At 63.7% G+C, this 19187-nt stretch overlaps 3 protein-coding genes across 5 annotated transcripts; 2 read left to right on the top strand and 1 right to left on the bottom strand.

Annotated features, from left to right (window-relative positions):
* Nucleotides 1–1359: 1359 nt before the first annotated feature.
* CHRNB2 (cholinergic receptor nicotinic beta 2 subunit) lies at nt 1360–4470 on the bottom strand. Its single transcript, XM_027904523.1, has 6 exons — nt 4355–4470; nt 3745–3890; nt 3593–3637; nt 3230–3339; nt 2162–3122; nt 1360–1611 (listed from the first exon to the last, which is right to left on the bottom strand). The coding sequence occupies exons 1-6, from the start codon at nt 4395–4397 to the stop codon at nt 1441–1443; spliced, it is 1476 nt and encodes a 491-aa protein (XP_027760324.1). The 5' UTR covers nt 4398–4470; the 3' UTR covers nt 1360–1440.
* Nucleotides 4471–5113: 643 nt separating this feature from the next.
* On the top strand, nt 5114–11762 carry UBE2Q1 (ubiquitin conjugating enzyme E2 Q1). The gene is made up of 13 exons (XM_027904530.1): nt 5114–5486; nt 6098–6202; nt 6436–6540; nt 6662–6712; nt 8257–8397; nt 8943–9027; nt 9464–9524; nt 9946–10036; nt 10129–10187; nt 10442–10490; nt 10629–10724; nt 10861–10927; nt 11340–11762. The coding sequence occupies exons 1-13, from the start codon at nt 5202–5204 to the stop codon at nt 11369–11371; spliced, it is 1227 nt and encodes a 408-aa protein (XP_027760331.1). The 5' UTR covers nt 5114–5201; the 3' UTR covers nt 11372–11762.
* Nucleotides 11763–14467: 2705 nt separating this feature from the next.
* Nucleotides 14468–18975, top strand: SHE (Src homology 2 domain containing E). Of its 3 annotated transcripts, none has more exons than XM_027904529.1 (6): nt 14468–15406; nt 16042–16168; nt 16977–17039; nt 17689–17839; nt 17924–18043; nt 18479–18975. In XM_027904529.1, exons 1-6 carry the CDS (start codon nt 15014–15016, stop codon nt 18663–18665), a joined length of 1041 nt encoding a protein of 346 aa, XP_027760330.1. In that variant the 5' UTR covers nt 14468–15013; the 3' UTR covers nt 18666–18975. The 3 variants fall into 3 exon arrangements, with proteins under 3 accessions (XP_027760330.1, XP_027760329.1, XP_027760328.1); XM_027904528.1 differs by having other exon boundaries at nt 16977–17285; nt 18511–18694; XM_027904527.1 differs by having other exon boundaries at nt 14469–15406; nt 16977–17285.
* The last annotated feature ends 212 nt before the right edge of the window (nt 18976–19187 follow it).

Here is a 19187-nt window from a genome sequence, read left to right as displayed (position 1 = left end):
GCCTGTGCCAGCTTTACCTGAGGTGAGAGTCGACACTGGTAACTAGGACAGAGACCAAAGAGCTGTGGGCATGGAAGTGCAGCCCAAAATGAGGAGGAGAAACCCCAAGTCTGGGAGCAAGGCCCCATCTCTGGCCATGAGTCTCCACAGGACAGCCAGAGGCAGCCAGGCAGGGTCAGTGCTGGAATTCTGGCTGTCACAGGTCCAGCCTGCCTGCAACTGCCCTGGGACACAGCTGTGAGGGGTGGGACTGCCACAGCACAAGGACAGAGCTGGAGGCTCTTCTGTTGATGGCTGCCCAGGGTGCTGTACCTGCGGCTACTGAGGCTCCTGTTGTGCTCCCCATGCCCTCCCAGGACTGCACTCCCTATCGGGGTGCTGCAGGACTCCCCTGTGCTGCACTGCCCCAAGGCTGGACCAACAGCAGAGGGAACACGAAGGTGGGATGAAGTGGGACAAGCCCCTGGGATTGGGCTGTTTTAGGGGCGAAGCTCTTAACGTTTCAGTACTGGGGTGCACCCCTGAGAGCAGGAGCTCCAGGAGCAGCAGCTGGAACAGCTGGGATTTCTCTAGCTGGGTGAAGTGCTGGGATTTAAATTAATTTCTAGCGTGCGGCTTCCCCCGGCCCTGTGTGCTGCCAGGCCCTGCCAACCCTGCTCCCCCCAGCCACGGGGATTAGTGGTATTTATAGCAAACACTCCATTTCTGTTTTCCCTGATGAGGCCAATTCCTGCCGGCCAGGGGAGCGCAGGGAGCGCTGCCGGCCCAGCCACAGCCGCCAGCCCAGTGACCCCCGGCGGGGCCCGGCTGCCAACAGCTCCCAGCTCGTGGTGGTTAATTGTGTTTTCCCTTTCCTTGCATCTTGTATCTGCTCTTGGCTCCAGAGCACTGAGCCTGGAGTGGAGCAGCCCCTGGCACTTGCTGCCCTGGCCTTGCCTGCAGGTAGGACCTAAAAATAGCCTCCTCCTGCCTGGTCCATGTGCTCACCTCGAGGAGCCACGGCTGAGCAGCTCCATCCCCCTCCCTGTGCCTGTGTTCCTTCCCTGTCAGTGAGGCTCTGCCAGGCTCCTGGGAGTCCCAGGAATGGCACAGGGGTTGGCAGGGCCAGACAGGGCCAGGGGCTGCCCGCTGGGGCTCTGGCTCTGCATGGCCTGGCAGGGCGAGGTCCAGGGAGCAGCTGGTGCCCATGGAGCTCCCTCCCTTGGCCATCGGGATTTTCCTCTTCCTGAGCCGATTTCTCCCTGTCCTCTTACATCAGTCATGGGCAGCCAGAGGCCCCCTGACCCCAGGTGCATCCTGCTCCCTCTGGCCCACAGAGCACAGAACAGTATGAAATGACACCAGATGGCACCAACCCCATCCTGTGTGAGTATTTATTGGTTTTCAGGGGCTGCCTGAGCCCAGCACCCAGTCTGACCCTGGGACTGGCCATTCCCCGCGCTATTTGGATGTGGGGGTGCCCTGGCCAAGCTGCAGCAGGGAGTTGGTGGCGTAGTTCTGGAAGAGGGGCTGGAGGAACATGCCAACGGTGCCAAAAACGCAGACGAAGACGAAGATCCACAAGAAGAGGCGGTCGATGACCATGGCCACGTACTTCCAGTCCTCGCTCACCTGCGCGGGGCCGGGAGAAAGGCCAGGTCAGGCTGGGCCTTGGGCATCACCCCTCACTGCCTGGACTGGGAGCTTGGCAGCTCCTCAGAGCCCAAAGTCTGTTCCCTCAGCAATGCAGCTCCCAGGGCTGCCTGCAAGCCTGCTCTGGGCCCCACGGGGCTTGTTCCCCCCGCTGCCACCGGCACTGCTGAGCCCAGGCATCTCATCTCCCCAGTGAGCAGAGTCGGGGGAGGGGAAGGGAACTCTGCCAAAATCTGCAACCTCACAGTGCCATGCAGGGCCAGGCCTCCTGGCACCCTCCTGGTTTTCTAGAGCAGCTGCTTCAGTCTGGGGCTGCAGTGGCGGGTCAGGAACCAGCGTAGGAGCCTCTGCCCAGGCAGTGACCCTCTTGCTGCTTGTGCACGTCCCTTCCCGTGGTGCAGCCACGAGCCAGCACACGCTCTGCATCCCACAGCCCTGCCTGCACCCCGCAGCTCTGCCTGCCCCCCATTGCTCTGCTCACCCACCCTGAGCCCTGCCCATCTCCAGGTGCACCCCCCCCCCGACTTACGCTCTGGTCGTCGTCCTCGCTGCGCATGTGGTCGGCGATGAAGCGCACGCCGTCCACCGCCTCCTCCAGCCCGCAGCTGCAGCTGGGCGTGGGGGCCGCTGCCTGGCCCTGCCGCTCCCGGTAGCCGTTGAGCCCCTCGGCCTTGGCGGCACCGGGGTTGGCGTAGCAGGCGCAGGTGCGGGCGCCGGCGTGGAGGAAGAGGCTGGCGGTGGCCGCGCGCTCCTGGGTGTGCCGGCGCTGGCGCAGGCGCTGGCGGGCGCAGTTCTGCCGCGGCTGCTTCATGAAGAGCAGCGCCGGGAGCTTGTGGAGGAAGAGGGTGCGGACCCAGGGGGGCATGGTGTGCGTGGTGGGGGAGCGGTGGTGCACGTTGAGGACGCAGACGCTGGTGACGATGGAGAAGGTCACCAGCACCATGGTGAACATGAGGTACTTGCCCACCAGCGGCACGTCCAGAGAGGTGGGTGGCACAATCTTGGAGATGAGCAGGAGGAAGACGGTGAGGGCGAGCAGGACGGAGATGCAGAGCGTCATCTTCTCTCCACAGTCGGATGGGAGGTAAAAGACGAGGATGGCCAGGGAGGTGATGAGGATGCAGGGGATGATGAGGTTGATCGTGTAGAAGAGCGGTTTGCGCCGGATGATGAAGTCGTAGGTGATGTCCACGTAGGTGGAGTCTTCGGGGTTCTCGTTGCGCCGCCCTGGCAGCGCCACAATGTCCCACTCACCACTGGGCGTGAAGTCGTCCAGGCTGGCCACCTCGCTCTTCAGCACCAGGTCGATCTCGGTGCGGTCGTAGGTCCAGGAGCGGAACTTCATGGTGCAGTTCTGCTGGTCAAAGGGGAAGTGCTTCACCTCGATCTTGCAGGCGCTCTTGTAGATGGCAGGCGGCAACCAGAAGATGCTGCCATCGTAGGAGATCACGGCGTTTGAGTAGAAGGACACCTCGTACATCCCGTCGGCACTGGGGCAGAGAGAGGGGCTGTCGGTCCTGGGGGTGCCCGGTCTGGCATCGCCCCCAGCCCCACGTGGGGTTGGGGCACCCACAGCCTCCCCCCAAAAACCACCTACTTGTTGTAGAGCACCACATCAGGCAGCCAGATGTGCTTGGAGGGCAGGCGGACCTTCTTCATGTTGTCAAAGTCCTCCGGCTTCCAGGTGAGGCGATAGTCCTCCCACTCCTGGGGACAGCGGCCATCAGCCCCGCCCGGCCACAGGGTGGAGGGGGGGACAGGGGAGAGGAAATGTGAGGGCCCAGCACAGGGGGTTTGGGGGGGCTGGGGCAGGGCAGGGTGAGCGTTAGGGTCCCACACAGGGTATCCTGGGGGTCCCCGTGACAGGGGTGGGACGTCTTGGGGCAGGGTGGATACTGAGTGTCCCAGGGCAGGATACAGGAGGGGGTCCCAGGGCCACAGCAGAGTCCAGGGTGCCCACCTGTGTCAGCCAGACGTTTGTTGTCATGATCTGCTCCCGCTCGTGCTGCAGAGAGAGGGGGAGGGGGGGGCCGGTCACTTGGGGTGCTGGGGGGGTTCAGTGGCCCCCTCCCTTCCCCAGCAGGTAGGGGAGCAGCGCCCTGGCCGACTCACCACGCTGATGAGCTGCGCCAGCGACACCATGAGCTGCACGGTCACCAGCTCGGAGCCGTTGGTCGCCGGCCGGATCAGTTTGTTGTACCGCGCGGGGTCCAGCAGATACTCCACCAGCCGCTCCTCCGTGTCCGTGCCCAGACTCCCTGGGTGGGGCACAGCGTGAGCCCCCCGGCACAGCGGCCGGGGACAGAGACCGTGCCTGGCCCGGGGTGGGGCGATGGGGTGAGGGGTGCGGGTGTCACCCCCGGGCACGGAGCGGGGAGGGCCGGGAGGAACGGAGGGGGTTGCCCAAGGGACGGCAGTGCCCGAGGACGAGCAGCTCGGGGAGGGGGGGGGGATCGGGGCAGGGCGGGGGGCTCCCCTCCGGCCTCCCCTGCCTGTCCTTCCTGTCCCTGCCCGTCCACGACACCCCCGTCCCTGCCCACCCCCGGTGAGGCCCCGCAGAGCCCCGGGGGGGTCGGGGCGAGCCGGCGGCGCCGGGGCCGGTACCGGCTCTGTGCCGGGTCCGTGCCGGGTCTGTGCCGAGCGCTCCCGTGCAACAAGCGCAGCCCCCGGGCCCGGCCCGGCATGGGGCCGGTGCCCACCACCCCCGATCCCCGGCACTCACGTCTGAGCGCGGCGAGCAGGCAGAGGACGCGGAGCAGCGCCATGGGGGCGGCCCCGGTGCCGCCGCCGGTGCCCGGCGCTGTCCGCGGTGCTGCCCGGGCGCTGTCCGCGGTGCTGGAGCCGGGGCGGCCCCGGGCGGGAGGCGGTGCCGGGAGCTGCGCCGGGGCCGCCCCGCGCTCCCCGCTCCGCCGCCGTCACCGCCGCCGTCACCGGCCCCGGGGCCGCCCCTCCGTCCGCCCTCGGAGGGTCCGGGCTACGCCGGGGGGTCCCTGCAGCCGGCGGGGAGCCGAGAGCGGGGGGAGCAGGGCCAGAGCCCGCGGGCGGATCCCGGGAAGGGAGATCCCCCGGGCCCCGCCGTGCACCGGGAGGGAGGTCCCAGGCACCGAGATTCCCCCGGGCTTCAGGGACCCCTTGTGCCCGCTGCCCCCCTATGCCCCGGTGCCCCCTGGTCGTCCCGGTTCCCCTGGTGCGCCCCGCTCTCCCCCGGTCCCCCTCGGTCCCTCCCGGCCCTCCAGTCCCCGCTGTGCCCGGTCCTCCCTCCCCTCCCCCGCCCCCCCCTCGGGCTCAGCCCCCCCCCAGGGGCCCCCCGGTGACCCCACGTGACCCCTCCCGGGAGGGGGGTGGGGGTCCCCTTTGGCCCCTCCCCCTCTAGTCTGGCCCCGCCCCTTTTCTGTCACCCCCGGTGCTCCCCGTCCGTCACTTCCTTTCCCGCGCGCGGCGCTTCCGGCGGGCCCGGCCCCGCCCGTTCCGGCGGCGGCACTTCCGGGAGCGGGGCCGTCCCGCCGCCATCTTGGGCCGGCCGGGGCTGCGGCGGCGGCGGCGGCTGGAGCGGGTCCCTCCATGGGAAGATGCAGCGGGCGGGGCCGGAGGAGGCGGCGGGGGCGCAGGCGGCGGCGGGGGGGCCCGGGCGGAGCGGCGCCGAGGTGGCGGCGGCCCCCGCCGGGAGGCTCCTGAGGCGGGAGCTGCGGCTGCTCGAGTCCATCTTCCACCGCGGCCACGAGCGGTTCCGCATCGGCAGCGCCTGCCCGGACGAGATCAGCTGCGAGTTCGTGCCGGGGGCCGGGGCCCGCGCCGGCGCCTCCGCCTCCCGGGGGCCGCCGCCGGGGCCGGTCCGCATCCACTGCAACATCACGGTGAGGCCCCGGGGGCTGCGGGGGCGGCCCCGGCCCGGGCGGCTCCCCCTCCGCAGCGGGGGCTGTGCCCCCATTCTCCGCCTCCCTCGGTCTTGTGTTGGGGGGCCCTGACCCGCCTGGAGAAGGGGCACCCGCGGATCCTCACGCCCGCTCTGGCTCCTCCTCACTGGGATTTTAGGGGTACTGGGGTGCGGGTCCCCTCCTGCATCGCGGGTCCCGGCTGTTCTGGGGCTCCGGGTGAGGAGCAGCAGAGCCTGGGAAGAGTCTGTGCCCGGGGTTCTCCAGAGGGTGGACCGGGAGCGCTGCCGGAGGCTCTGCCTGGGATGAAGGGGCTGCCGGGCTCTTCTCCCGCCACCGCTGGGGCAGAGCTGCGGGGGGAGGGACCCCTGGGCAGCCCAGGATGCCCTCGGTGTGCTGCCCCAGGCGTCGGTAGCCCCGCGACCACCGGGGAGGCCGAAACGCCACCTCCCCGGGCTGAGGGTGGGAACAGAGCGGGGCCGTGCTCTGCCCTCAGCCCCGGGACTGTCCTGGAGCAGGGACATTCCCTGTGGCCCGGTCTCTGTGCTCTGCCACGGCCTCCCTGCCACCAACACCCCCTGTGCTCCCCCCAGGAGTCTTACCCAGCCGTGCCCCCGATCTGGTCAGTGGAGTCGGACGATCCCAACCTGGCAGCCATCCTGGAGAGGCTGGTGGAAGTCAGGAAAGGAAACACGCTGGTGAGGGGCTGTGGGAGAGGGGGGGCTGGATTCCTGGGGGGGCAAATCCCTGCTGGGTGTCCCCTGCCACCCAAGATAGGGGTGCCTCTGCCCCCCAGGAGTTTGGGAGGAGCAGCTCTGACTTTGTCTGGTGCTGGGGAGGGGTTTGGTGCTCGGAGCAGGAAGGAGCAGCCCCAGGGCACTTGGGTGTGGGGGACCCTGTCCCTCCCTGACCCTCCCTGCTCTCCCCGCAGCTGCTGCAGCACCTGAAGAGAATAATCTCCGACCTCTGCAAACTCTACAACCTCCCCCAGCACCCAGATGTTGAAATGCTGGACCAGCCTCTGCCGGCAGAACAGGTGGGTTGGCTCGGGAGGAGGTTCCCAGAGCCCAGCAAAGCAGGTCCCTCTGGAGGCTTTTGGGGTCACCAGAGGAGGAACACAACATGCTGACCATGCCATGTCTGTCCTGTCCCCACAGAGCACACAGGAAGAGGTGTCCTCTGAAGAGGAAGATGAGGAGATGCCAGAGGTAGGTGCCTCCTTGCTGTGAGAGGAGACACGCACAGGGAGGTGCTGAGAGGTGTGAGGGCGCAGGGACAGTGCCTGGGAGGAGCTCCTGGAGTGCAGGCAGGGAAGTTGGACAGTTCTCAGCATTTTGCTGCTGAGCCACATTGTTCACAAACCCCAGCAGTGCAGAGGCACAGCCGTGTCCTCCAGAGCCACGGGGGTGAGCTGTGAGCAGAGCTGCCTGGACAACGTCTGCTGTTCTCCAGAGCCTGAAATTCCCTCAGGAGATATGGGATTTCCAGGTTGCTGTTGCTGGCACCGTGCAAATGGGACTCCCACAGGGGGGGATTAGGTCGGGTGGCTGAGTGAGCCAGTGAGCTGATTGCTAGGAGCAGCAGAGGCAGCCACTCTTCACTGCAGGCTGGGGGCATCATGCTGCAGAACCCACAGGCTCTGGTTGTTTGGTTTGCAGTTTGGAGAGCTCTGGAAGTGGGTGGAATAATCTCGAGTCTCCATGGTGACGTTTAGCGATGCCTCACACTCCGGGGTGTGAGTGGCACGGGCACTGAGTCAGCAGTGCTGTGCAGCCTGGGGGCAGGTCACTGAGCAGCAGCACCCCAGCAGTTTGGGGGCTCAGCAAAGTTAATTGATTGCTAAATCCAGGCTGGCTTTGCCAGGGGAAGAGGAGAAGGGTTAAACTGGCACCAGCTCGTGGCTCTGCAGCTCTGCCGCTTCGTGGCAAATCAGGGCTGTGTGAGGCCTCTCACTCCTGTGGGCTCAGAAACAAATCCCAGGAGCTGAGCATTCCCCTCCTGCCTTCTGCTGATGTCTGGAGTTGTTGTGGGGGGGGAACACTCATGCAGAGCAAAGGTTTTGTGCTGAGAGGTGGGATTTGTTGGGCTGTGTGGAGCAGCAGAGCTGCTCCCTGGCACAGAGATTCATTATGCAGGTTAATCTCGAAGGATTTTCTAGGAGGATCTGTTCTCCGGTGTGAGAGTCTAAAAATGTCAAAGCCCTTCCAAAAATGCTGCTCAACTAGAATAGCCGTGGGCAGCCCAGAGAGGCCGGAGTAAACACTTGCTCTGAGGATTTAGTGCCAGGGCTGGAGTTGTGCAGTATTTCCACAGCCATTTCCAGGCAGCAGAACCCTGTGTGCATGGGGAGAGATCTCTGCAGTGGGCCCAGATGGCTGCAACTGGTTTTTACTGGTTATTTACATCGGGGTCTAGCACTGATAAGTGGTGGTGTGGGAAGGTGTGAGGGGCAGAGGCTCTGCTAGGGGCAGGTACCGCCTCAGGGGTATGCTGAGCTGATCTGCAAAGAACCCCCAGACACACTGAAACGTCCCCTCTTGCTGAGGGGAGAACAATTCTTGTTGAGCTTGCATGAGCCCAGTGCAGTGTCCAGGCCTTGTGTCTTCCATTCTGCCTGTGCCTCAGATCAGCACTGGGGGCTTTCAGGGTGATAGAGTTGCACTGGGAATCCTTCCTGGGTCAGGGCAGCTCCGTAATCAGAGCAGAGGGGAGCCAAGGCACATCTCTTTGAGCTCTCCTCTTCCCTTCCCAGGACACTGAGGACTTGGACCACTATGAGATGAAAGAGGAGGAGCCGGCAGATGGGAGGAAGACGGAGGATGAAGGCATTGGGAAGGAAAACTTGGCCATTTTAGAGAAAATAAAAAAGAACCAGAGGCAAGATTACTTAAATGTACGTGTCGCCTGGCAGGCAGGCGGGTTGGGGAAGCTGAGGGACCCAAGGGCAGGAGTGACTGAGGCACCTGCCAGCCCTACAGCCCTAAATCGGGGCCATCCCCAGCCAAAGGTACAATAGTGGCTCTCAAGAGCTGGAGGGGGCTGAAGCAGGGAAGTCTGTGAACTGTCTCTGCAGCTCCCAGAAGGTGCCCCCAAGTTACTGGTGCTATGTGGGGTGACCCTCCTGCGGTGAGATTTGGGGCTCCCCCCTGCCCCCAGGAGCTGCACCACACCCGAGGCTCTAGAGGCAGCTCTTGGATTTTGCTTTTGTACCCCTGGGCTGAGATTTTTAGACAGCAGAGAGCACACAGAGGCATTTCTGCTGCAGCTGTGCTGCCTGGGGGGGGGTATATTTGGAGCAAGGGGTGGACTGAGAGGTGAGGGGCAGACCGGTTTGGTACAGAGGCTGGACAGGGTTGTAGCTCAGGTGTTGACCTCGTAGAGCAATGGCCGTGGTGGGTGCAGCATAACAGTGCAATTCCCCCCTCCCCTCCCTCACAGGGTGCAGTGTCTGGGTCTGTGCAGGCCACCGACCGGCTAATGAAGGAGCTCAGGGATATTTACCGATCACCAAGTTTCAAGGGCGGTGAGTGCTGCGGGGAGCTCCAGGGAGGAGGGTTCCTCCTCGCTCTGAGGGGCACCCAGTGGACCTTGGAGCTGTTCTGCTCAGCTGGGGGGGAGGATCTCTGGCCTTTGGTGGCTGTTGCTTTGTCAAGAGTGAGCAAAACCTCTCTGTTGCCCTCTCTGTTCTCTGCCACTACTGGGTTGGAAGTGAGGAGCATGCTGTGGGTTGGAGGATTATCTGGCTTTGAGGGGGATGATGCTCCTGTCCCTTTTCTGAGCCCAGGGACTCAGGGAAGGAAACTACTGCCCTCAGGACTGTCCTGGATAAGTGCTGCTTTCTGTGGAGGCACTGCCCACGTGAGGTGGTGCTGAAAGGTTCAGGGGGTTTGAAATCTGGGTCATGCCTCGACCCCCTCTCAGTTTCCCCCTGCAGTGACCTACCTCTGTTCTCCTCGCAGGATACTATGCAGTTGAACTAGTGAATGACAGCCTGTACGATTGGAACGTCAAACTCCTGAAGTAGGTGTTCCAACTTGGGATTGTGCAGTTGTGGCGGGTCTTGGTGGTGGGACCAGAAGGTCAGCGTGGGCAGGACAGGGCAGCACCCAGCAGTTCTTGGGTCAGCCTCTCTCAGGCAGCTGGCTGAGAGAAGGGGGTGATACCGCCAGGGAAAGGCGAGGTAATGTGAGGGCTCTGCAAGTCTCTGCTGTTCCTAGAGTCCGAAAAGAGGTGCATCAGGCAAACCCTGAGCTTTCACACCCTCCAGACACCAGTGCTGCCTTTTCCTTGGGCGAGGCAGTCTTTATTTTTAAGCTGGCAGCTGCAGAAGGGGTGTGATGGTCGTCTCTGCAGAGCAGGAGCAGAGTTCTGGCAGCCCGTGCTGCCACTGCCCCAGGTGAGGGCACAAGGTGACTGACCCTCTGGGACGTTCCTGCCGCAGGGTTGACGAGGACAGCGCTTTGCACAATGATCTCCAGATTCTCAAAGAGAAAGAAGGAACAGATTTCATCCTCCTCAACTTCTCCTTTAAAGTAAGGCTCCCCCCTCATGAAGAGGCGCTTGCCTGGGCAAGGCATCGGAGAGCACCTTTCTCAGTGGCTTTGCTTCCCCCCTCTCATTCCAGGACAACTTTCCTTTTGATCCACCGTTCGTAAGGGTCGTGTCCCCAGTGCTGTCAGGGGGGTGAGTAACCACCTGCCTCTCTCTGCTCTGCAGAGCTGCTTCCTGCAGCAGCTTTCACTGGCTTTATCCAGCACCGTGACCTCCCTGACATGGGTTTGCTGTTGGGAAGCACGGGCAGGGATGGTGTTTTTTTTTTTTTTAGTGTATTTTTTTCCATCTGAGATCTAATCAGAGATGTTTCACCTCTGGAGCGGTGGGTGGGTGGGTGCGGCTGTATCTGTTTCTGCAGTGATTTTGTCCGATTCCTTCCCCAGGTACGTTCTGGGTGGCGGTGCCATCTGCATGGAGCTGCTCACCAAACAGGTGGGTTCTGGTCCCTGCAGGGGCTGGGGGGGCTGTTCCTGCCGGGTCCTGCGGTGCTGGCACAGCTGGGGGAGGCTGTTGGGCTGTGTTGGGCACAGCCCTGGGGTGGGTTTGGCCTCAGCCCTGTTGGTCCCCCAGGGCTGGAGCAGCGCCTACTCCATCGAGTCGGTGATCATGCAGATCAGCGCGACACTGGTGAAAGGGAAAGCACGAGTACAGTTCGGAGCCAACAAGGTAAGTGAGGCCTGGCTGGTGCAGGAGAACGGTGGCTGGAAGGGGAGAGGCTGATGGAGGCACAGCCAACTTTGCCTATGGGATAGCTCGCCCGAGGTTCCCACTGGACTGATTGTCTCTCTGCCTTCCACTGCAGAACCAGTACAGCCTGACAAGAGCACAGCAGTCCTACAAGTCCCTGGTTCAGATCCATGAGAAGAATGGTAAGGGCTGAGGGAGGGGGCCTGTGTTTCCCCTTGCTCATTTAAGCTCCCCGGATGAGCCGCTTGAGTTTTACCCCGCTCCAGGCGTGGAGGTGACCTGGAGACGGGAGCAGCTGCTGGAATGCAGGGCGTGGGTACAGCTGCTGCCCTCCCCGACATCCAGAGCTGTGTTCCTGCAGCTGTAACTAGAGGCAGCACCTCACTGAATGCTTGGACTTGATGATTTGAGAGGTCTTTTCCAACCTAAACAATTCTGTGATTGTCTGTGTGGTGTTGGGAGGTAACCCAGAGGGAAAGCCTCCCACTAATCAGGGAGACGTGGCCTTTTGGAAGTGGAAAAGCAGCTTTTCCAGGCACAGATTCCCACTGCCCATGCAGCTTCTTCCCTCACAGATCTCTCTCCTCGTTCCAGGCTGGTACACACCACCCAAGGAGGATGGCTAGTGCAGATGCTGCAGGACCAATCTGTTTATCTTCTGGATGCTCTACTTGGATCTTACTGATGCCTCTTGGCTTTCTCCCAGGATGTAATAGCTCTGCCTGTTGCAGGACAATACTGGCTGTTCAAAACTCTAAATAAAACTGTTTAAGGAGTTGGACTGACCCAGAACACTTGCTGGGCCCATGCTAGCAGGCATTCTTGTTAAAACAAACTCGAGCCTCTTGTATCGCTGGAAACTTTTGACTCTACTCCAGTCTAGAGCGTCCTCCTTACCTATGCTATGGATTTAATTTATTTTCTTATTTCATGTACACTGCTTTTTTTTGTTACAGTGTATGATGGATGTGTATGGAAAATGTATCTTTGGAGAAAAATTACAGTTTGTTAATTTGAGAACGCTGGTCTAACTCATTCTTTCCAAGCTGCTGCTGGGTGGGTTGTGCCCTAAGAACTCTGCTGCAGCCCTGGTCCCAGGGTGGGGAGATGGATGGAGCCACAGTGAGCCCAAGCCCTGCAGGAGCGGCTGGAGCAGCTGCCTTGGAAGAAGAAAAGCCCCTCTCTCCCCTTGGCCAAACCCGTCTCTTCATAAACTGCCAGCTCGGAACTCCAAGCACAGAGGGGGGATCTGAGCCTGTCCTCTGCCAGGCAGTGGATGTGGTTTGTGGGTGCAGCCCAGCTCCCACCCCACACTTCTCTGTGCTCTTGCCCAGCAGTGAGATGAGCAAAGGCCCAGCCAGGCCCAGCCCGGAGCTGGAGCCCTCTGTCCTCTTTCTCCCTGCTAACCATGGGCGGGGGGGCTGAGTCCCTCATCCCAGTCCCTGCTGTGCTGTGGATGCAAAAACTGCTGCAGGGAGGGGAGTGTGGGCACTGCTCCTGACCAGGACGTGCTCTGACAGCGAGCACCTCATTCTATGGTTCATTTTACTTTCCCTCCTCGAGCTCTTGCTCCTTGGTGCTCCAGCCCTCCATGGATGGTGTTGCTGCATTTGTGGCCTGTTGCCTCGAATCTCCCCAGCTCTAAGTCTGCTGGAAGGAGATTTGGTGTCAGAGCTCCTCTAACTTGGGCTGTGTCCTCGGCTGGAGGGCAGAGCTGATGCACTAGTGTCAAAGCTGGGACCATGGGTATTAATTCACTGTGTTTAAATAAAAGTTATTAGAAAATCAAAGGGCCTCAGAACTCCATTATCTACTTCAGCAGCTGGTCCCCTGTCCTGCTCGAACCCTGGAAATAAAAGAGATGCTGTAGGAGGGGGATTACTGATGGCTGACATCAGCTGGGGACTATCTTTAAGTGCTTTGTTGAAGGACCCAAGGGTTTGTGATGCTGAGCAGCTCTGCCTTGTGTCCTTCTCCACCCCAGACCACCTCTGCTCCTCTCTGTAGCTCAGGAACCTTCTGGGGAGAGTGTTAAGCTGGTTTAATGATGGTGTAAAACATTTGGGGGGGGAGGGGGTTCTCTTTGGTGAGGTGGGGGCTACTCTGCTAAGCCTGGCATCGGGTTGGGATTGGGTGCTCTGAGTTGGCTGAGTTGGCTCATGGGCACATGCTCCCAAATCCTGACAGCTTTCCAGGCTGGGATGAGCAGAACTAAGAGGGCCCCGCAGGACCTTCTCTGTCAGTGGAACGCTGACCTGGCAGGCGTCGGGGCTGGAGGCACAGCAGGAGCAGCCTGAGCTGGCATCTGGCAGGTGACTGCTGGTCCCGTTTGTTTGCACCTGCCTGTCCCACTCCAAGCTGGGCTTGGCGCTCGTCACCACCGCGGTGGCTCAGCGCTTGTTTTGTGCATGGCGGTGCCATCTGTCACCACTGCCAAAGGCGGTCCCAAAGCCTTCCCCTGCAGGAGCTGGCAGAGGACAAGGACGCGGGGGAGACTTCCCAGAGGAGACGCGTGGGTGGCACCGCGGCACCAAACCACCGAGGGGGTGCTGTGTGTCTGTCCTGCTGAGGCCCTGCAAGTGACTGAGGGAGACTTAAGCCTGCCAAGGAAAGAAAAGGAACCGGCACCCAAGGGAAGCAGAGTTTTTCTTGAGTTCGAGAAGGCGAAGCTGGAGCCGGCTGAGATCCCACTGGCAGTTTTGGGTGCCAGCCCGTCCCTGCGAGGCACATCCTGCCCAGCAAGGAAACTGCTACCGCTTCCTACGGCAGTGCCAGCACCCAGCACCTCCCTGCACCGGGACGTGGGCAGAACGGTGCTGGCTGGGGTCAGTTCTCCCAGTGATCCCTCGCAGAGAACCCTCCCCGGGGAGAGGGGAAGGAGACAGGGAGGAGGCAGCTGGTCTGTTCTCCAGCTCCTGCAAGGAAGAGAAGCCTGTGTCCTGATCCTAAACTCCCACCCTGGGGACTTGGGGAGCAATTTTACCTGCAAAACCCCCTCCCCATTCCGTGTTGTTGCAAAGGGATGGGTAAGCGCCCCGCGGCGCTGCGCGGTCCGGCAGGAAGCCAAACCGCTGGGCTCAGCTGGGATTTTCCGGCAAGGTGTCAGCACAGATCTTGGCTGGTGTGGTGTGAACTGCGGCTGCGGCAGCAGAGAGTGCGTTGGCGCTGTGCTTGTGACCCGTCAGGCTGTGCACAAGGTCCTTGTACAGGGGACTGTGCACAGTCTTCATCCATAGGGTCCATAGGATCCATGCCCAGGCTTAATCCATAGCGCCCACACTCAGGTCCCATCCATAACGCCCATAAATTCCATCCATAAGGTCCATTGGGTCCATGCGCGGGCTCCACCCGTAGGATCCACGCCCAGGGGCTGCGCAGGGGGCCTGAGCACGGAAGTCTGGGCTGTCCGTGGGGTCTCTGTGCGAGGATCCGCACGCGGTGTCCGTCAGTCGATTCCATGTGCAGTTCCTCTCCCATTAGCCGGGCAGGGTCCCGCAGTCTCCCAGCCCCGTCGGGACGGCTCCCCCCACCGAAGCTGCCCTGCCTTCCCACGACTCCCCGTGTCCGCCGGGGCCGCGACCGCCTGCCCGGCCGGTGCCTTGCTGTTCCCCGGGGCCGCCCCCTCCGGATCTGGGCGGGGAGCGCCGGCCCCGCCACCCCCTCCGGCCCCTCCGGCCCCGGCCCGTCTCGGCCCGGCCCGTCGCCACCGCATGGGGCCCCCCGGGCCGGCCTGACCCCTCGCCGAAGCCCCTTTCCCCTCGGAGACAGGCCCCGCCGAGGAGCCGCGACGGGACCCACCGGCTGCCCGGACCCTTCGGAGCACGGAGAGACCCCCCCGGGCCCCATCCCCGCGGGCAGGCGACCCCCAGAGCGGCCCCGGGACTGCCCCGGCCCGACCCCCTCGACCCCCCGACTCGACCCATTGCTGGAGCAGAGAGCCCGACCCCTCCCGGAGCCCTTCCGAGGGGCGAGGGACCCCCGAGGGGACGCGGCCCCTTCCCCGGGCCACGGGAGTCGGCACCCCTGGGACCCACCGGCTGTCCCCGCGGGGGCGAAGGACGCCTGGAGCCCCCTACGAAGGCCCCGGCCCCCCGGCCCTCGTCCCCCGTCCCGGGCTGGCCCCCGGCCGCAGAGGATCCCTTTTCCGGGACTGGGGGCACCCGGGCTGCCCAGTGCCCCCCGGCTGAGCCGGCCCTGAGCCGGCGGGGTGGCCGTGGGGTGTCGAGGAGCCCCGGGGGGGCTTCGGCACCCTGCACCTCCCCGGCCCCATGGCGGCCAAGTGGTTCAAGGAGTTCCCATCCAACCTGAAGACGGTTTCGGAGAGGGCTCGGCCGAGCAGCGGGAGCCTCGGGAAGAGCCGCAAGAATTCAACCGCTGAGCTCGGGGGCTGCCGGGCGGCAGGGGGTGGCAAGGAAGGGGGTAGTCGGCTGTCACGGGACAACCTGCAGGGTCTGCTCCAGGCCGCCACTGGGAAGATGAGGAAGAACTCTCGAGCGGAGGGGGGCACAGCGGAGGGACCCCCCAAAACCTGCGGTACCTACATCAACCGCCTCATCAAGGTGGAGGCTCCTGAGAAGAACGGGAAGGGGTACCCCGGCCCCTTGCCTGCTGGCCTGCCTGCCCCCGAGCAGGACAAGGGAAAGACCCCCAAGACAGAGACGGTAAGGCAGGGAGCGAGGCGGGGAGGGGGAGGGCACTGCGGGGAGTCCGCAGCACTGGCAGCTTTAACCGCGTTGGGCTTCTGACTCATTAGCCCGCTGACTCCGGCCTTTCATCCCACTCGGCTCCACTGTTTTCAAATCCCTTCAAAGCTGCCTTCATCCCAACTGCCCTTCATCAGCCAGGCAAGGGTGAGGGTGACAGAGGTCTCTGGGCCCCCTCGCTACGTCCCGTGTGTCCCATCCTGCCCTGACCCCAGCGCTCTGCTGGTTGAACAAAGGCTGATGTAAAGCTTTTCTGGGAAGCCGGACTTTCACCCCTGCACAGCCTTTGGGGGACTGGGAGCTGGTTGTGGGGGGGAGGGGGCGTTGCTGTCGCACAAAAGGGTCCCAGAGTTCCCCCCCAGGCTCCTCCCCACTGCCGAGGTGCACAGGGGTGGACACTGCCCCCACCCAAAGGTGCCACTGGGTGCACCCTCCTGGGGTTGTGGCATGGCTCCATTTACCCCAGATGAGCCGCCACCCTCCCCTGGGGACCCCGGTGCCCTGTTCCCAGCTCTGTGTCACTGTCATCCCTGCCACCCCTGCTGGGACCCCTGCCAACGCCCCGAGGCCAGCAGTGCCTGTCCCCTCCCCAGGTCATCATCCTGGAGGACTACGCCGACCCCTACGATGCCAAGCGCACCAAGGGGCAGCGGGACGCCGAGCGCCTGGGGGAGAACGACGGGTACATGGAACCCTACGACGCCCAGCAGATGATCACAGGTACGTGCCACGTCGAGCTGGGCCTCGGCACCGCAGCGGGCACCGCTCCCCGGCCGAGAGCGCACAGCAGCCCTCCGAGCCACCCGGCGCGGGAGGCTTCAGGAACAGGAAAGCTGCTCGCCGCTTCCTGCGGCTGCGTGGGGCCAGATAAGGAGTGGGAGCAAGGCCGGACGCTGACCTGTGCCCGCTGGCCCCCTGACCGCTGCCACGACCCGCTGCCACCGCCTGACGGATGTGTATGGCTGGTGCAAAGCCCTCAGTGCCCCCCACTCATCCCAGGGTGGGGGTACCGCCCCCGAGACTCCCCCGTGGCCGTGCCCCCCATTTGGCGACCCCCCAGGCCGGCGTGGCGACTGTCCAGCTGGCCACAACAACAGGAACTGACTGGGCCGGAAGCTGGAAATAAAAGATTTGCTGCTGATGGTTTTTTTCCGTGCGGGGCAGCCCAGACTGTTTGGCGGAGACCGGCGCCGTGGGGAGAAGCGGGGGGCCAGGAGGGGCGAGCCCCCCGGGGTGGCCTCCTGCACGGCCGGGCTCCAGCCTGGGGTGTAGCATCCTGCCCCTGCAGGGCCCAGCTGGCCCCACCACCCTGGGGTTGTGCCTGTGGCGCCAGGGCCGCGACAGCAGACCAGGCACCGTGAGGATGGGCCCCTTCCTGCTCCTGCTCCTCCCAAGCTGGTTCCCGATGGGGCATTCCCAGTATGGGGTTCCCCCCCCCCCCCCCGTGCACATCCCTCCCCAAGGGCTGGTATTGGGAGTGGGGGGTCTCAGGGGACACATCCTGACCCACCATCCCTCTTCCCCACAGAAATCCGTCGTCGGGGTTCCAAGGACCCCCTGGTCAAAGCCATCCTGCTGCTGGACGGTCCTGGCGAGTCCGGGGACGGGGGTGCCAAACTGGAGCCAGCCAAGTGGCCGGGGGGCAAGGAGGTGGCAGGGAAGGGGCCACAGCTCTACGACACCCCCTATGAGCCTGGGGAGGGGGTGGCTGGGGGGACCCCCGAGCGCAGGGTGAGGGCCAGTGACGGGCGCCTGCCCGAGAACGACGAGCGCCCTGCCGGAGAGTACGAGCAGCCCTGGGAGTGGAAGAAGGAGCAGATTGTCAAAGCACTGTCAGGTAGGGGAACAGGCATGGGATGGGAATGGGGATGACAAAAAGGGATGGGGATGGGGACAGACCTTCTAGCAGGGCTTGACATGATAGGACAAGAGGGGATGGTTTTAAACTGTAAGGGGCAACTCAGATTAGACATAAGAAGGTTTTTGTGCTGAGGAGGCTGGTGAGGCAGTGGCACAGGTTGCCCAGAGAGGCAGTAGATGCCTGCAAGGTCAGGTTGGATGGGGCTCTGAGCAACCAGATGTAGCTGAAAATGTCCCTTTTCATGGGGCTGGACCAGATGGGAACAGGTACATGGATGGAGAAGGGGATGGAACCGGGGCTGGGGGAGGTGCTGGGGCTGGGGATAAGGACAGAGCTGGCTTAGAAGGGGTTTTGGAGGCTCACATCTCATCCTCCCCAGTCCAGTTCGAGGGCTCAGAGCGTCCCAAGGAGGAGACGCTGCGGCAGCACCTACGCCAGAAGAGCTGGACCTCCAAGATGCTGAAGCCGGCGGGGGCCGAGCACAGCGAGGGGGAGAGGGTGGACCCCGCCCTGGCACTGGAGAAACAGCCGTGAGTGAGAAACGGGGGGCGAGGGGGGTGGGGTGCCCAGGGCTTTGCCATGGCTCAGCATCCCGTCCCCCGTGTCCCCCACAGCTGGTACCACGGGGCCATCACGCGGGCTGAGGCGGAGAGCCGGCTGCAGACGTGCCGGGAGGCGGGGTACCTGGTGCGCACCAGCGAGACCGGCAGCGGCAAGTACTCCATCGCGCTCAAGTGAGTGTCAGGGTGGCCTCAGAGCTGGGGGGGTCCCGGCCCCGGGAGGGGTGGGGGGGTATCCCGTCCTGGGAGGATGCGGCGAGGGGTCTCACCCTGGGGGATGCTGCGTCAGGAGCCCCCCCCCCCCCACTGGTTGCTCACACCCGAGCCCGATGGGGAGGGAGCACCCAGATCCCATGGGATGGCACCCCCCAGACCCACGAGGGGACCCCAGGCATCCTGGTGTGGCACTGGGGTGGGGGGCGGGGGGGTGGCGCGTACCCCTCCCCGGCACATTGTCAGGAGCGCCAGTGGCGTTTCCTTCCTGGGGAAGCGGAGCCCCTGGAGCTGAAACAATCAGAGCAGGACGGGAACAAACAGGGGTGGATGCGGCCGCGGGGCAGGCGGGCGCCGGGGGGCCGGCGGCAAAGCTGATGCCCGCTGGCCGCCCAGGACCAGCCAGGGCTGCGTCCACATCATCGTGGCCCAGACCAAGGACAACAAGTACACGCTCAGCCAGGCCAGCGGCGTCTTCGCCAGCATCCCTGAGGTCGTGCACTACTACTCCACCGAGAAGCTGCCCTTCAAGGGGGCCGAGCACATGGCCCTGCTGCACCCTGTCCACTGCAAGCTGCATTAGTGCCCGCTGATGCCTCCCCAGACTGGTCTGCGACCCCCACCCCTGCTGCACGGGGCAGGCCTGGCCACGGAGATGGCCGTGTGCCACGGGGAGGGTCCGGCCACGGGGATGGCCACGTGCCACGGGGAGTGTCCAGCGGGAGCCCCTCTGTCACGCCATGACCTCGATGCCGGACTCCAGCAGGGCTGTCAGGATTTTGCCAGGACGAGTCCTGACCCCCCTGTGCCAGAGCTGACAGGCCAGGGGGCTGCCCAGGGTGGGGGAACGCAGCGAGACTGGGACGTGTAACGACGTAGTAAAATAAACTCGTTGGCTGAGAAAGGCCAGTGGTCCTGGAGGGCTGGGATGGGGCTCGTGCCAGCAGAAGTCGCCACAGTTTCGGGGGCCAGGGGTACTGGGGCTCCCCCAGCCACACATTTGCATCCTGCCAGGCTTTTTATAGCAGGGGGCCGGTGGAGGGGAAGGGGAACGCTGTCCCCAGGGCGCCTGAACACCCGCTCCCCTCACCCTGCGGTTTCCTGC

Source organism: Empidonax traillii, unplaced genomic scaffold, assembly GCF_003031625.1.
Source record: "Empidonax traillii isolate 1590-97213 ecotype Southwest subspecies unplaced genomic scaffold, ASM303162v1 scaffold1063:size215077, whole genome shotgun sequence".
NCBI lineage: Eukaryota > Metazoa > Chordata > Aves > Passeriformes > Tyrannidae > Empidonax > Empidonax traillii.
This window is presented reverse-complemented; position numbering and strand designations above follow the sequence as displayed.

Bases quoted from the DNA above. Each gene is read 5' to 3' on its own strand.
- CHRNB2 (XM_027904523.1), bottom strand. From the start codon at position 4,397: ATGGCGCTGCTCCGCGTCCTCTGCCTGCTCGCCGCGCTCAGAC. The intron at 3,638-3,744 runs GTGAGTCGGCCA...CTCTCTCTGCAG, and splicing joins TGGCGCAGCTCATCAGCGTG to CACGAGCGGGAGCAGATCAT. The intron at 3,123-3,229 runs GTAGGTGGTTTT...TCTCTGCCCCAG, and splicing joins GATGTGGTGCTCTACAACAA to TGCCGACGGGATGTACGAGG.
- UBE2Q1 (XM_027904530.1), top strand. From the start codon at position 5,202: ATGCAGCGGGCGGGGCCGGAGGAGGCGGCGGGGGCGCAGGCGGCGGCG. The intron at 10,037-10,128 runs GTAAGGCTCCCC...CTCTCATTCCAG, and splicing joins TCCTCAACTTCTCCTTTAAA to GACAACTTTCCTTTTGATCC. The intron at 10,188-10,441 runs GTGAGTAACCAC...TTCCTTCCCCAG, and splicing joins TCCCCAGTGCTGTCAGGGGG to GTACGTTCTGGGTGGCGGTG.
- SHE (XM_027904527.1), top strand. From the start codon at position 15,014: ATGGCGGCCAAGTGGTTCAAGGAGTTCCCATCCAACCTGAAGACGGTT. The intron at 15,407-16,041 runs GTAAGGCAGGGA...TCCCCTCCCCAG, and splicing joins AGACCCCCAAGACAGAGACG to GTCATCATCCTGGAGGACTA. The intron at 17,840-17,923 runs GTGAGTGAGAAA...TGTCCCCCACAG, and splicing joins CTGGCACTGGAGAAACAGCC to CTGGTACCACGGGGCCATCA.